This window comes from Schistocerca cancellata, chromosome 9 (assembly GCF_023864275.1).
Source record: "Schistocerca cancellata isolate TAMUIC-IGC-003103 chromosome 9, iqSchCanc2.1, whole genome shotgun sequence".
In the NCBI taxonomy this organism is placed as follows: domain Eukaryota; kingdom Metazoa; phylum Arthropoda; class Insecta; order Orthoptera; family Acrididae; genus Schistocerca; species Schistocerca cancellata.
In genome coordinates this window covers 83,745,243-83,762,250 of record NC_064634.1, presented here as the reverse complement: position 1 = coordinate 83,762,250, position 17,008 = coordinate 83,745,243, and the positions used below count along the sequence as shown (strand labels likewise).

At 40.8% G+C, this 17,008-nt stretch overlaps 1 protein-coding gene across 8 annotated transcripts in view; it reads right to left on the bottom strand.

The window, feature by feature from the left end:
* LOC126100417 (eukaryotic translation initiation factor 4E transporter-like) overlaps nucleotides 1-17,008 on the bottom strand; it is a 274,981-nt gene that overhangs the window by 74,186 nt on the left and 183,787 nt on the right. For all 8 annotated transcript variants that reach the window (XM_049911013.1, XM_049911014.1, XM_049911020.1 and 5 more), the window contains one exon: nucleotides 2,621-2,888. In XM_049911013.1, coding sequence (XP_049766970.1) covers nucleotides 2,621-2,888 — 268 coding nt within the window. The remainder of the gene's footprint in view (nucleotides 1-2,620; nucleotides 2,889-17,008) is intronic.

Sequence of the window (17,008 nt, the reverse complement as noted above, 5' to 3'; positions counted from 1 at the left end):
CAATTCGCCTGTTACCTCACAATGCCAATCCGGAGCTGGCAATTACCCATCTCCTGCTGTGTGTCAAACACATGGGTGGCCATCAGGTACACACAGGGAGGAGAAGAAAAGGTAAGGAGGAAAGAAAGAATGGCCTCAAACACTGCAGCGGAGGAAGGAGGGGAGAGAGCGATACAGGGAAAGGACAGTATAGGGAAGGAGCAGTACAAGAGAGAAGAGTCCTACAAGTAAACCAACACAAATGAGCTTCAAGAGCCCATGGAGGCACGAAACATCTTCCCAAGAGAGGGGAAAAGGACAAAATAAGAGGAGACAAGCAGCACTGAAAGAGAAGCAGTGCTGCAAGGGCTGGGGCCCCGTGGGCACCAAGGACGCACGCACCATAGAGCCGGGTGCCCCCCGGTGTGTGTGTGTGTGTGTGTGTGTGTGTGTGTGTGTGTGTGTGTGTGTGTGTGGGGGGGGGGGGGGGGGGGAGGAATGGACAACTTTAAGCAATATATTTTATTTATGCCCCACACTTACTAAAGCTTGAGAGTTCCAGCATCAAACTGGTTACTCCATTCATAGTTCATTTGCATGCAGCACATTAAAAGTCAAAGAATGGTTACATGATTCATGATTTCATCCTGACAATTACAATGAACTAGACTCGAGCCTTTCAATAAGTAAAGTTAGGCACAACTTTTACTCTCTTGCTTTTATCACCATCAATTAATTGAACTTCACATAATTTCAGAGAGAGAGAGAGAGAGAGAGAGAGAGAGAGATAGAGAGATATGTAGCTGCAATTTCCCAATTTCCTCTGAGCACCAGCATTACTATGGATGGTGTATTAGATTAATATTTTTACTGTACCATTTTTAATTTTAACTGGATATTTATTAACAGTGATAACTGAAGACCTTTACATTCTCAATTTTCTGCTCTTTCTAACTTACTACTTGCAGTATTCGGTAACAGTCCTAGAATTATTGCTATGGCTATTGTCCTACAATATTTTGCTTTCCATTCCCACATGGCTACATTGTCCCAGCTGACGATACTGTGCTGGCACTGCAACTCATCACAGAGCAGGCAAGGAAAGAAAGGAGGCAAGGAGTGGGAGAGAGTTGGCGAAAGGTGGCCAATGGCTGGGAGGTAGAGGCAGCAAGTACACAGGGTAGGAATGTGTATCCTCTGAACTCAATCTGATCACAGGCAGGACCTGTGCAGAATGCACAATAATACGTGAGGGGGAAATAAAACATAGGAAGATGTTGACTGCATGGAGATGGGCGTGAGTGCAGAACTAGAGGTTAGAGTCCTTGGGCAGGTGTGGGGTGGTGGATCTGGGGCAGGTGCTGGTGAAGATTTGAGGCATGGAGTAGTATAAGATTAAAGGAAGTTCTACATGAATAACTATGTAATTATGAAGAACTCGTGCTAGAGGAAGGATATATGCAGCCAGAGTTCTTAAATAACCACTGAGATCAATCATTTTGCATTCAGTGGAGTGTTCCACCACTGGGTGGTCAATTCTGTGTCTTGTCCCCACATTCAATTCCACCTGTCTCCCGAACTTCATTCAGTGTACAATCACCGTCTTCTTCCTCTGCTACTCCACTGACCCCTCCCCCCCCTCCCCTCCCCCCCTCCTCCTCCTCCTCCTCCTCCTCCTCCTAAGTATCCACAAGCACACATCATTGTGCACTGCACAAAACTCGGCCACCACCAGTCTCCTTCGGGTATCAAAACTATTTATACTAGCCTACACAGCAATGTTGTTACTGCATTTCCAAGGAAAATAAAAACCACCTTGTGTCAACTATAAAGTACATTATATAATTGACAGCAGAATGCACTGATATTGTTAATTATGTAAAGTATATTACCATAAGAAATTTGCCATTCAAGCTGTTTATGATACATGAATATTATCAGATCACTTAAGTCTGACGTTAAAGATTTGTCAGCTGCTTTTGGCATTTCTAAAATAGTATGTTTCTCCCAAATACTTACAACCTGTGAGGCACCACATGCAGAAAATATATCTGGAGGATTCCTCTGGGAGCTATAAATGTCCTCATTCTGTTTAAATCATACCATGGAAAAAATCCAATATTATGAAAAGAATAGTTGCTACTCAATATAGCAGGGATGCTGAGTCAGCAGCCAGAGACTGTTTGCAGGTGCGCATCTCTCTCTCTCTCTCTCTCTCTCTCTCTCTCTCTCTCTCTCTCTCTCTGTGTGTGTGTGTGTGTGTGTGTGTGTGTGTGTGTGTGTGTGTGTGTGTTGTGTTGTGTTGTGTTGTGTTTGTTTCTGTTTGGCCAAAAACAGTCTCTGTTGTGCCTATCTGTGACTCACCATGTTTACATGTTTATCAATGGCAATGTCTGATCAAGAAAGTGAGATGTTATCTTTATCTCTTCCATTATTCATATTCCACTGAGTATTTCATTAGCGCACTTTTTTTTCTTTTACATTTCTGATATCAGTGGCACAGCAGAACGTGTGCTACAACCAAACACAGGTTTTTAGGATATTAATTACACATAGATGTTTTTATACCACTTACAGACAAACAGTTGGTGACAAGGTTCACATCATTTGATGAAAAAACTGCAGAGAAACATGCACCAACCTTGTAATATTGCTTTGGCTTCAGGCCTCTGCAGAAGTTCATGGCTGGGCTGAGCATTATTCACCATAACTTGAAGCTCTGGAGGTAGAGGTGACAGTGAAGGAGGAACTGCAGGAAGTACCGGGTGTACAGGAGGCGGCACGGTGAAATGCCCCATGTGAGACGGCACAGCTTGCTGCTGTTGCTGTCTCTGAGCCAACTGCACATGCTGATTTGCTGCTATCAGTTTTGACAGCATCTCCTGCTGCTGTTGCTGTTGACGCTGTTGCTGCAATGTGCATTCAATTTGTCAGTTTGGATTTACAATTTTAGTATGAAGGGAGTAGTTTATTTAGCTTATCACCGTCTAAACAATTGTTATCTTTAATGTACATGATGTTTACTACAGTTTCCCACCAACTGCACAGAAACAATACAATTTCTAATCAGACAAAGGAACATGTTGGTTTTAGAAGTAGATATAGCACAATTCCAGTGAAATTACAAAATAGAAAAAATGAGTGAAAGACCAGTTTGCCAGGGAAAAAAAAAGTTAAAGGAAGGGAGCTGAAGCTATTGCCTCTTTGAGGAAGGTCTGTTGTGGGGAACCAACAGTAAGGCTGTACAATAATAACAAGACATCTTAAATGAAACAGAGAAATACGGCATCTATGCACTGTGGAGAAATGCAGGACTACGGAGGAAACCAGGGGACATGAGGTTAAGGAAAAATTAACATTAAAGAACAGGATAATTGAAACTGTGGACAACTGTAAATATCCCAGTAGTGTGATACTGAAGAATCAAGGATGAGGTAGCTATCAGCAAAAGGGTACAATAAAATGATGCATCTTCTCAGTGTGTGGTGGGTTCAGTTTGGGGAAGAGTGGTACCAATGAGGTTTAAAGAAGCCCTGAGCAAGATGTACTTTCACCCACATTGACAGAGCATCAGAGACCTTCACAATGACTAGAGGTGACTAGAATCCATGTCAGTGATATGAAATTCCTAAGTAGTATGTTATGGAAAACAAGGCGAGACAGTGAGAAATGAAGATGGTAGGGAGGAAACTGGAGCAGAAAAGTTAGATAATCGAGTTGCAAAGAGCATGTTAACATAGTTTGGACATGTTAAGAGAATGAAACACACACACACACACACACACACACACACACACACACACACACACACACACAGACAGACAGACAGAGAGAGAGAGAGAGAGATAGAGAGATCCTGGCAGATTTAAACTGCACCAGACCAACTCAGGACCTTTGCCTTTTGCAGCAAAGTTTGGTTGTTCTGTTTTAGGGCACAAAAACAAATAGGGTCATATGCACTCACATCAGAACTGCAGAACATGAAAAGAAAGAGGAGTTAAAAACGACTACACATTAATCCCAATCTATGGAAGAGGTGACAGCTAAAACAGGGATGTGGAGAGAAAAAATACACCATAGAGAAACGGACGTCCTGAGCTAAAAATTAAATGGCCTTCTCCAAACTGCTACGATGGATAAAGAGTAAAATGGAGTTGACAGATGCAGTGTCATTCACTAACACATCCGGTAACTCAGACGGCAAACAAATGAGAATGTGAGTGGTTAAAAAAAAGGAAATGGTGGACCAGCAAAGGTGGAGCGCAATGAGTACAAAGGGTGGGGGAGCCCCACTTAATAAATGGCAACAGCTAAAAAGACATTGCCCTATATGATCTTCTCATGGTGAGACAGCCAAGTGAAGGTCGTCCAACCCACTGGGAGAGGCTTAATAACCCAGAGCTTGTTCCTGTGAAGGGAGAATCAGTGGTAATGCTGAACTGACACCATCTGTTGACAGATGGCAACACTTAGATCATCGGAGGGAATGTAAGAACTAGCGGACTGAGGTATGAAGACTGCAGCCTTGGCGGCAACACCATCAGTGGCTCCGTTTTCTGCCAGACCAACGTAACCACGAACCCACAAACACCACAGTGGCTCCGTGAGTCAGCAAGTGACAGCTTCTCTAGCCCCATTGCACTGAAGGATGGACAGTGTACAGCACAAAGACGCTTTGAAGGGCACAGAGAGTCAGAGCAGATGACGCAATTAGAAAGACTATCACTGGATGACTCTGTGGCCTGATACAGGGCAAAGAGCTCTGCTGTAAATACTGAGCAGTGTTCCAGAAGCCAATACTGAAAAACGTTTGTTCCAATGACGAAGCCACACCCAACACCAGCCAGTTGGAGAGCCGTCAGTGTACACAAAGGTACTAACGTGAAGATCTGTGTGAAGGTCGTGAAACTGAAGATGATAGAGTGAGGATAGAGTGAGGCTGGAGTAGTGTCCGCAGGTAGTGAATGAAGGTCAATGTGAACACGGGCTGCCACACAAAGCAAAGGTGGTGAAGGGTTTCACCCACTGGGAAAGCTGTAGGTACTGTGAAGTGTAGATGTAAGGTGGCTATAATTTCGCACCTTACAAGCACTGATCTACATACCTTGCCGTGAATTAAAACCAGAATTAGGTATCACTTGATAGGTTGTACATCACATATATGATGATTTAAAGAAGACTGACTGTTACATATACCTTGTAAATAGTTGTTAACGCTTACAGCATAAGAGGTGATGGAGTGTTATCAAAACAGCCTTATGAATGATTGCCTATACTAGTAGAGGTTGGAACGCCAGTGGAAATTAAACGGCACGCCTAACTCAAGCCCTGGGTGGAAAACCCCGCACAGGTATGTTGGTCCTGCTTAACACAGTAAGTAACCCAAGACGGATGGTTAGGGCACCTGAGCGCTGAAGCAAAACACTGCAGCGACTGGCTGGCTGTTTTACCGAGGCCAGTAGGATAACCGGATACTACTTCGGAAACTCAAAGTCTTGGACGCAGCAGAGAGGAACAAGGGGGCGTTAACTTTGAAATCACACAGAATGGGTTATTTCCAAGGATTTCACACTGAGAAGCGTACCATTGTATGAATTCCTAATTAATGGGTGTAGGTATTTCCTCATTAACTTTCCACACTGGACAACAAAAGACTAAAATATGGTTGGTCAGTGTTCGGAATAATCTGTAGAGAGGGACAATATTCCGTGGTTTCGAGAATATGATTCGCCTTCTGCTTTTACGAGGGAGGGTAGCCAAGCTTTTCTGGGAAACCAGCGGTGGATGAAAGAGGTCTTCCGTTTTTTGCGCTCGTGTGTGACGGTCACTTCAGTATCAGCTTTGTTGCTACAGAGGGACTTGCTGTCTTTGCTTTTAGGAGATTTTACAGTTAGAATGGTTAGGCACTGTACTGATGCAAACTTATATGATTCTGGACTTCGCCTCCGTGTAGGGAGTTGGCGTAGAGTGCGCGGCGTTCAGTGATTGAGAGCACTACTACTGTCGATGCTCACATAGAGACATTATCTGAATTCTGTCCTTGTGGCTGGGAGTTAGTGTGTCTGTACAACACAGAGAGGAGAAGACAGTATTAGATTATACTAGTCAGAGGACCACTTTCTGCCGTCATAGTGTTTGAACGAGTTGTTTTTATATTTTGTGGCTCGAATAATTCTGTCGTCACAGACATGAACGAGAAGCATCACCGACGCACCAGACACAGTACATACCGTGACATTGCTAATTGCTTCAGCTTATTAGGGCTATAAAGCAAAACAGCTGAGATCACATAACTTATTTCCACTGAGGTTGAACACCACTGTAGATCATCTTTGAAACTAATGTCTTCTAGTGCTTGGTACGTACGTGATGTCAGTCATCTCGCGTTATTTATATTAGATAGCGTAATCATAAAAAAGTGACACATTTTGGCAACTGATCACTAATATTAATTTTGAAACTCATTTGTGTCTAAGTGAACTAGACATTAATATACATACGTTTGTAACATATGAAGGGGTTTTAATCTACAATAAATATATAAGCAGAAACAGCATTTATGATTTTGTAGTTACTAGTTCCCTTTATCATTCATTTATGTTTATATTGTAATTTTTATGTTAAAGAACAAGGAGGAGGAGGAGGAGGAGGAGGAGGTAGTATCACCATAAAGAGATCCTAAACTCTGATTCAGGGGGTAGTCAGACAGGGTCAAATCTTCATTTTCGCATTTAGTATTTTCTATTGTGCACATTCATTTTACACCTGCCTGGAGTAGCATCTTGGATATGGCTTACCCTACCAGGATCCTACTTTGAGTATCCTGATAGTAGCCATAAAGTGGTTTGAAACCTTGGAAATTTTCAGAAAATTTTTTCCCCATTTGTAATGTTTAGGTGTTATTGATAGTGATCACCAGCTTGCTTGTATAGTTTGCAGCGGTAAAGTCATGCGATAACATTAAAAGTAATATTTGTGCGTATTATTGTATTTCTTTTCAGAGGCATTGCACTTCAGCCCACTGGCGGCAATTTATTGATATTTATGTTGTGTCATTTGTCATCTTATTTTGTTTGTATTGTAGTAACACTGCTAGTTCACGATGTTGTCATTAGTTTGGCTTGTTTGTTGTTTATATTTTATGTTACATGCCCGTTACATAATAAATGTGGGTAGTGTAAATTGTGTGTACTTTTAAAAGAACTTATCAGGGATCACTCCATGATAACTAGGGCGAAAGTGACTAAAGCACAACACATCACTGTTTGCAACAACATGGAAATGGCAGATACAATGGATAGTCAAGAAAGTGTATGGGACGAGTTAGCTTTGTTAGCAGCACAAGGAACAGGAGAGGAGAATACTGATCCAAGAGAACTTTTTGAGGATGATAGACACAGTCATGCCCGTGGTGGGCAATTTGATAGTGAAGATTAGGAACAGTGACACACTGATGCAATCTTAAAGATACGGGACTATAATGTAGGGAGTCCAAGTGAATGCCTAACAACTAATAATCGTGATAGCTTGCCGTCAGTGACTATCACGAGGCAGCATCTCAGGAGTGCATGGTGATGACTTTCTTGAATACCAAGAATGGAAAATGGTAGAAGATCACCTAAGAGTAGAGGAAGTCACAATAGGAGAGAAGATTTAGATAAAGCAAGTGTGTTGGACATCCTTTTATACCTAAAAGCAATGGGAAGTAAAATTCAGAAGGTCAGCTCAGAAATGGGAAATAAAATTCAAAACCGTGTCGAGATTCAGTCAATAAAACATGCAAAGACGGAAGTGAAAAATGAGGTATTGACACATGAAAGAAAACTAGAATGAGAGATTGCGGAGGTCAGAAGAGCTGCGAATGAGCCGAGATTACTAGCGAGGGGGTGCAAAGTGGATTGCTCTTGAAACATTAGCGAAGACAGAAAATATGACAAAGATAGGTAGAAGTGCATTAACGAAGTTACAGAGGCGCTTGAAACAAGTAGAAATAACACAGCTGCAAAAAGACAGAAATTGCACGAAGTAAGGCATTGACCGAAGAGCTCTCACTATTTAAACAAAACATAGAAATCTAAATTATGCGATTATCTCAGGAAGTCAGGTCGCAACCTAGTCAAAAATCACATCTCAGAAAAGAAATAGTAGGCGATTTGGAAATAACAGAAACCGAAAGAGACAGTTCAAATTCAGTACAATCATGTCAAAGCCGAGACGATATTGGAATGTGCTCTAATGTAAGAGTTGCTCGCCAACTACAGACAAAGTTTATCTGCACAGCAACAAAATATCGCTAGAGATATGGCGCATGCGTCTACACTGGGCACGACTGGGTCGCAAATTGCAAATACTGAGAACAGCAATGAGATATTTCATATGCATACCTGTTACCCAATAATGCGCACCATGGGACATTTTCCAATGATGAAAACATGACGGAGTAGAAGAGAGGATGCCCAAGGTAACAGTAGACAGGAAATGTTAGCACCAAGTGAGAATGTGGTAGGTCGAGTGGTAAGAAATTCTAATGAAATTTTGGATTTTAAACATTTTATCTCTGTACGAAAATTCCAGCATTACAAAGATGAGGGTAATGTTTTTACACCCAAAAACTTTCACTGGACAATTTGAGTTATCATTACCTCTTCACTGGCCTCTGATGTACAAACTGGACTCCATATGTTCACATATAGAGGGAACATCGGCCAAATGCATGCAGAACATTGCAAAAACAAGCACATCATATGAAGAGTTTCGTAGCGCATTTTTAAACAAATACTGGTACAAGGAGACACAAGACAGGATCAAACAGGAAATAATGATGAGCAGAGGCTTGGAGAGTTCAGGGTTCCGTAGTCTGGTGAAGTATTTCGGAAACTTGACCAAGAAAAATCTGTATTTGGATGACCCATGCACACCTGCTGAGATCATAAGATTGTGTTACATGAAGTTGCCAATTTCCTACCAGAAAATGCTCGTCGGCCGATGTGGAAGTGATGAAGGATTCAAGGGTACCCTAAGAGATGGAGTTCGCTTTCAATGAGCATCAGGTGCGAGAAAAACGTAGGCAGAGAGAGGGCAAAGTGAAAGAAGGGAGAACAACAGAGGAAATAATAGAGGCTATAATTGGCAAAACAATGTAAATTGGCCACCTCACCAAAACATGGACCATAGGTATCTTAGTGGGAACAACATACAGTGAAAGAACTATGGTACGGAATATGCGCAACAAAATGAACGAAGGTGGGAGCCACAAGGTAATTGCGTATCATGGGGTGATAATAGATAAACTTGTGAACAGTTTGATCAAGGATAGGGTGGAATGAATAATAACAGGAATCGGGAACAATCAATCAAAATTAGACCACCTATCCCTGGGAGAGTATGACAAAATGAAGTAGACTGAACAATGACTAGGCCAGACTATGGGCACTAGTGAAAATGCAACCGTAAACCATCTCGCAAGCAATAACATAATTATAGAATGAGGACATGAGGGAGATATTACTTGATGAAAATGAAACATTACCTAAACAGGAAACCTATCTGGTGGTAAAAGTACAAATTGGAGGAATTATGGGTACTGCTGTAATAGATAGTGCAAGAAAACTCTCAGCTATTTCCGATAGACTGTTCACTAAATGCAATGATTCAGTTAATCCACCGATGCTTCCAATGCAAAAACAACAGTATGAGGTGCGTTACTGGCACAATAATGTTATTTATTTGGTGTGAGTTGGAAAGGGTACAGAAACATCACAACAAACACGTCTAGATTTTGAATGCCAAGGACACCAGATGACTGCAAATCTGTTCATAATACAGAAATTAACAGCTGATATAACAATCGGTGTAGATTTTCTTTTAGTGCAGAAAGCTAACATTGATCTAGGAAGAGGTGAGTTAATGTTACGGAGAGGAGAAAAATAAAAATCAGATTTGATGAGAAGGTAATAAAAGTTCCAATACCAGCGAGCTGTTTACAACTTCAATTCACAGACACACACACAGTTCAGAGGGAGGAGTGAAGAAAAAAAATAATGAGAATGGAGCAGATTTCAAGTCATAACGTGAGCAGATTAATGAAATTAACAGTAAGATTAATTCGAAACTTGAGAATCTGGAAAACATAGATAATATGAACACACAACGGTTGGAGTTTGCACTCAAAAATAATGCAGAGATCATCTTACCGAAAACCGGATGCATTAAGGGGTATCAATATAAATTTGAGGTAAAGAAACAGACCATTTCGGGTACCTCCTTATGCCATCCTATGGTCATACCAGGAAAGGGTTCTAGGTGAACTACGAAGAATGGAGGACAAAGGTGTAATTGAGGCAGCGAGATCTGAGTATACTAGTCCACTATGCATAGTAGACAAAAAGGACGGTGGAATTCGACTGGTGTTAGACTCGCACCAAATAAATAACATTATTGTGCCAGTAACGGATCGCCCTGAAAGGCTTGAGGAGCACCTTCAAAGATTTCATGGGGTTTTGGTGTTTCCCTCACTTTATTTGTGATCGAGCTTTTGGCAGATAGAGCTTGATACTGACTGCTGAAAACACACTGCATTTATTGCCTTCGGAAGGTGTTTTCATTTCAAAAGGCTCCCTTTTGGATTGAATATATCTTCAGCTGCATTTATCAGGGGTCTTAGCAAAGTATTGAGTGAAGAGTTAAAAGAGAAGATCATGTGTTATGTAGACAATATATTGATAGCAAAAAATACCTGGGAGAAACAAACTCTTAGAGGAAGTGTTAGGTAGTTTGAAAAGGTATGGGGTGCATGCAAATATTGGCAAGTCTTTTTGGGAGCAGTAGTGTTAGCTTTCTGGGACACGAGGTAACAGGAGAAGGAATTAGTCCAGACCCAGGGAGGATGGCAGCAATTGCAAAGTTTACCACTCCTACAAACAGAAAACAACCGAGAGGGTCTCTAGGGGTAATAAATTTCTATAAAAAGTTTATATATGTGGAAAAATTAGTTAGTCCCAGACTCTGCCAATTGACAGGAAAAGGAACCCCCTTGGTGTGGGATGAGTGTGCAGAATGAGAATTCAATAATTTGAAGGCAGCACTTATCAATGCTCCTATTTTATCATATACTGACTTATCACAGGATTTTTGTATGGCCACTGAGTGCGAAGACGGTTTGGGAGTTATGTAGTTTCAGGAGTTTGAACAAGACAGAAAATTAGTACACAGAACAATCGCCTTTGGTAGCAGGGTACTATCAAAAAGTGAAAGTAATTACTCTGTTACCAAACTTGAAGCCCTTGCAATAGTATTGTTGTTGTTGTGGTCTTCAGTCCTGAGACTGGTTTGATGCAGCTCTCCATGCTACTCTATCCTGTGCAAGCTCCTTCATCTCCCAGTACCTACTGCAACCTACATCCTTCTGAATCTGCTTAGTGTATTCATCTCTTGGTCTCCCCCTACGATTTTTACCCTCCACGCTGCCCTCCAATGCTAAATTTGTGATCCCTTCATGCCTCAACACATGTCCTACTAACCGATCCCTTCTTCTAGTCAAGCTGTGCCACAAACTTGTCTTCTCCCTAATCCTATTCAATACCTCCTCATTAGTTACGTCATCTACCCACCTAATCTTCAACATTCTTCTGTAGCACCACATTTCGAAAGCTTCTATTCTCTTCTTGTCTAAACTATTTATTGTCCATGTTTCAGTTCCATACATGGCTACACTCCATACAAATACTTTCAGAAACGACTTCCTGACACTTAAATCTATACTCGATGTTAACAAAATTCTCTTCTTCAGAAATGCTTTCCTTGCCATTGCCAGTCTACATTTTATGTTCTCTCCACTTCGACCATCATCGGTTATTTTGCTCCCCAAATAGCAAAACTTCTTTACTACTTTCAGTGCCTCATTTCCTAATCTAATTCCCTCAGCATCACCCGACTTAATTCGACTACATTCCATTATCCTCGTTTTGATTTTGTTGATGTTCATCTTATATCCTCCTTTCAAGACACTATCCGTTCCGTTCAACTGCTCTTCCAAGTCCTTTGCTGTCTCAGACAGAATTACAATGTCATCGGCAAACCTCAAAGTTTATATTTCTTCTCCCTGGATTTTAATACCTACGCCAAATTTTTCTTTTGTTTCCTTTAGTGCTTGCTCAATATACAGATTGAATAACATCGGGGAGAGGCTACAACCCTGTCTCACTCCTTTCCCAACCACTGCTTCCCTTTCATGCCCCTCGACTCTTATAACTGCCATCTGGTTTCTGTACAAATTGTAAATAGCCTTTCGCTCCCTGTATTTTACCCCTGCCACCTTTAGAATTTGAAAAAGATTATTCCAGTCAACATTGTCAAAAGCTTTCTCTAAGTCTACAAGTGCTAGAAATGTAGGTTTGCCTTTCCTAAATCTAACTTCTAAAATAAGTCGTAGGGTCAGTATTGCCTCACGTGTTCCAACATTTCTACGGAATCCAAACTGATCTTCCCCGAGGTCGGCTTCTACCAGTTTTTCCATTCGTCTGTAAATAATCTGTGTTAATATTTTGCAGCTGTGACTTATTAAACTTGTAGTTCAGTAATTTTCACATCTGTCAACACCTGCTTTCTTTGGGATTGGAATTATTATATTCTTCTTGAAGTCTGAGGGTATTTCGCCTGTCTCATACATCTTGCTCACCAGATGGTAGAGTTTTGTCAGGACTAGCTCTCCCAAGGCCGTCAGTAGTTCTAATGGAATTTTGTCTACTCCTGGGCCCTTGTTTCGACTCAGGTCTTTCAGTGCTCTGTCAAACTCTTCACGCAGTATCGTATCTCCTATATCATCTCCATATACATCCTCTTCCATTTCCATAATATTGTCCTCAAGTACATCGCCCTTGTATAGACCCTCTATATACTCCTTCCACCTTTCTGCTTTCCTTTCTTTGCTTCGAACTGGGTTTCCATCTGAGCTCTTGATATTTATACAAGTGGCTCTCTTTTCTCCAAAGGTCTCTCTAATTTTCCTGTAGGCAGTATCTATCTTACCCCCTAGCGAGATAAGCTTCTACATCCTTACATTTGTCCTCTAGCTATGCCTGCTTAGCCATTTTGCACTTCCTGTCAATCTCATTTTTGAGACGATTTTATACCTTTTTGCCTGCTTCATTTACTGCATTTTTATATTTTCTCCTTTCATCAATTAAATTCAATATTTCTGATGTGGTTATAATAGAAGGAAACATTCCACGAAGGAAAAATATACCTAAAAACAAAGATGATGTGACTTACCAAATGAAAGTGCTGGCAGGTCGACAGACACAGAAACGAACACAAACATACACACAAAATCCAAGCTTTCGCAACAAACTGTTGCCTCATGAGGAAAGAGGGAAGGAGAGGGAAAGACGAAAGGATGTGGGTTTTAAGGGAGAGGGTAAGGAGTCATTCCAGTCCCGGGAGCGGAAAGACTTACCTTAGGGGGGAAAAAGGACGGGTATACACTCGCGCACACACACACATATCCATCCACACATATACAGACACAAGCAGATGTCTGCTTGTGTCTGTATATGTGTGGATGGATATGTGTGTGTGTGCGCGAGTGTATACCCGTCCTTTTTCCCCCCTAAGGTAAGTCTTTCCGCTCCCGGGACTGGAATGACTCCTTACCCTCTCCCTTAAAACCCACATCCTTTCGTCTTTCCCTCTCCTTCCCTCTTTCCTGATGAGGCAACAGTTTGTTGCGAAAGCTTGGATTTTGTGTGTATGTTTGTGTTCGTTTCTGTGTCTGTCGACCTGCCAGCACTTTCATTTGGTAAGTCACATCATCTTTGTTTTTAGGTAAATTCAATATTTCTTCTGTTACCCAAGGATTTCTACTAGCCCTCGTCTTTTTACCTACTTGATCCTCTGCTGCCTTCACTACTTCATCCCTCAGAGCTACCCATTCTTCTTCTACTGTATTTTTTTCCCATGTTCTTGTCAATTGTTCCCTTATGCTGTCCCTGAAACTCTGTACAACTTCTGGTTTAACCAGTTTGTCCAGATCCCATCTTCTTAAATTCCCACCATTTTGCAGTTTCTTCAGTTTTAGTCTACAGTTCATAACCAATAGATTGTGGTCAGAGTCCCCATCTGCACCTGGAAATGTCCTACAATTTAAAACCTGGTTTCTAAATATGTCTTACCATTATATAATCTATCTGATAGCTTCTAGTATCTCCAGGATTCTTCCATGTATACAACCTTTTATGATTCTTGAACCAAGTGTTAGCTATGATTAAGTTATGCTCTGTGCAAAACTCTACCAGGCAGCTTCCTCTCATTTCTTACCCCCAATCCATATTCCCTACTATGTCTCCTTCGCTCCCTTTCCCTACTCTCGAATTCCAGTCACCCATGACTATTAAATTTTCGTCTCCCTTCACTACCTGAATAGTATGGGGATTTAAAAAGTTTGGAAACTTCCTGTTCAGTACAAAAACAAAAGCCTACACAGACCATAGGGCCCTAGAATTTCTCCTAACAGCCAAACTTCCACATGGAAGACTAGCGAGATGGGTAGCTGTGCTTTAAGAATACCGATTTTCAACAGTCTATGTGCATGGTCTGACAAACGTCATTGCTGATGCCTTGTTCCGCTCACCTATTGGTGTAACAGAAGAGAGAGAGCTGAAGCATTAGATCAAGAGCACTTTTCGTTGTTCTACCTCTAAAGTGTTGCATTTGAAAACTTCTCACTGTAACAATGTGGATTATCCAGAATGAGCAGGACAAGGAACCAGATTTAGTCAAAATAAAGGAAAAGCGAAGGATCGGATGCAGGCCCACAGAAGACAGCACTACCTCTTGAGAAAAGGTATTCTGTTTTACAGGGCAAACATTAATGATTAGTTGTGGGTGGTATATATACGAAGTGAGTTAATAAATAAGCTTATATGGCATACGCACTTAAGTTACGCACACTAAAGTCCATGAAAATGTTTTCTGAAAATGACGAGTGTCTGCTAGTTTAAAAACACAGAGAAATGTATAAGGAAAGTACTAGCTATCTGTAAAAACTGCCGAAAGGCAAAATCCATAACTGTAGGAACCCAGCCTCCTTTATACCCAATTATTCCTGAGAAACTAAGGCACATGGCAGCGACAGATTTAATGGAACCATTACTCAACGTACTGAGAGGCCATCAATGTCATTGGTAGTACTGGAGCCTACATCCAAATATGTGACATTGACACCACTATAAAGGGCGGCTGGTGCAACTGAGTAGAGCCTTGTGCACAGACTTCATAAACCAAGTGGAAACTTTAGATTGTATTATCTCAGATAATGGACCTCAATATAAATCTGAGGTATGGAAAAGAAAGTATAAAATAAAGCCCATATTTATTAGTAGATTTCATACAAGTTTGAACCCTGTTGAGAGAATAATGAAAGATTTGGATAATTTATGTAGACTATACTGTGGAAAAAATCATGCTAGCTGGGACGTATTTCTTAAAGATTTTCAGGATGTGATAAATGAGCTCCCCCACAGTACCACATTGATGCCATGTATGATGGTTCTAAAGAATAGGGACCCTCCAAATAAAATTCGAGGACTGATCGATTTTCCACAAAGGACACGCTAACAAGATAAAGTCATAGTTGAGGAGGCTTTGTGCAATATTTGGGTCACTGGAGAGAAGCGCAAGAGGTGTGCAGACCAAAAGTTGCATGTAAGGGAATTTGTAGTTGGACAAAAAGACTTAGTTAAGTCTTATAGGTTGTCCAACAAGCAACTGAAGCTACGTCAAAAGTTCAAGAGATACAGCGGCCCGCTGCATATAAGGAGACTAGTGCATTCACATGCGGTTGAAATTGAGTCTGTGACATCAGGAAAATCTTTGAAACCATCATGTAAGCCATCTCGAGCCATTTATAGAATAATTAGGAAGAATTAAAGAGAGCTTGTATGGCGAAAGTAAAGTATATTGTATATAGTTAGCAATTAGGTTATTGCACTGACGGGATATGTAGATGTATCAATATTTTCTGTGCTATTATGTTAAAAGAGGTACTACAGTGCATAGAAGGGTATGATGTTCAGAGAGAAAATTAGGGTAGGTTTTTTGTGTAGACTATAGCTATGAGCACAGCAAGCTGAGTGTACAATTTAAAGGGTGTCTGGAGTTTTAAGATGTGCTATCTGACCATGAAGGAAGAAGGTAAAAATGAGAAATGTGTGATACTGCAAAAATCAATAATAATAAATAAATAAATAAATAAATAATTGTAAAGATGTGTGAATAGGTAAGTTTGTTACCCAACTGATGTGGAACGTATTAGCAGAGAACATCAGCATTTTGAAAATATTTTAGAACTACTTCATGAAATGAGTGTGTATTTTTCATGTTTAGCAGTGGAATCACAAATGAGTGACTCGCTAGTAGCATTTTGCACTGACTCACAGGTGTGTCGTCCAAATATTATTTGTCTCGATTCAGAGAAACAGGAGTTCACTATGTGACCTAGTCCATGTGGCTACGCGAGAGCGCACCGTTATTTGTATATGGAAGTGTTGTATTTATGCTGTTCAGAGAGACAGAAGAATTGTGTACATGGTGGCCAGTTCTGCGGAATACCATATAAGCACACCGAAATGATGCTCGAGTGTCTTAGCATCATAAAATGAATGTGTAATAAGGGGATATAGACATGTAAAAATTAATAAAGGAAGGTACAAAATGCTATACGTTCAAAGCACGACATCGTGTTGACTTTATAAAATGTACTAGAATCTTTATATTTTCATGTACCACTAACAAAATAGAATGTAACTTTAGCAACATAAAAGGAAGAGTTAACAGCAGATAAATGTAATAGCAGCAGCTCCGGAGAAAGGACAGTGACAGAAGGTTATTACTGAGTAAAAACATGAAATAAGGTATGTGACAGTGTGATTAAAGAAGCTATCAGTAATTTTGTACTAAACTTGCTATGTAGTATGTGATTGTCGACAGGAAGCAAGTCTAAGCATGAAATGAAGAAGAGGTCCGCCTAATCATT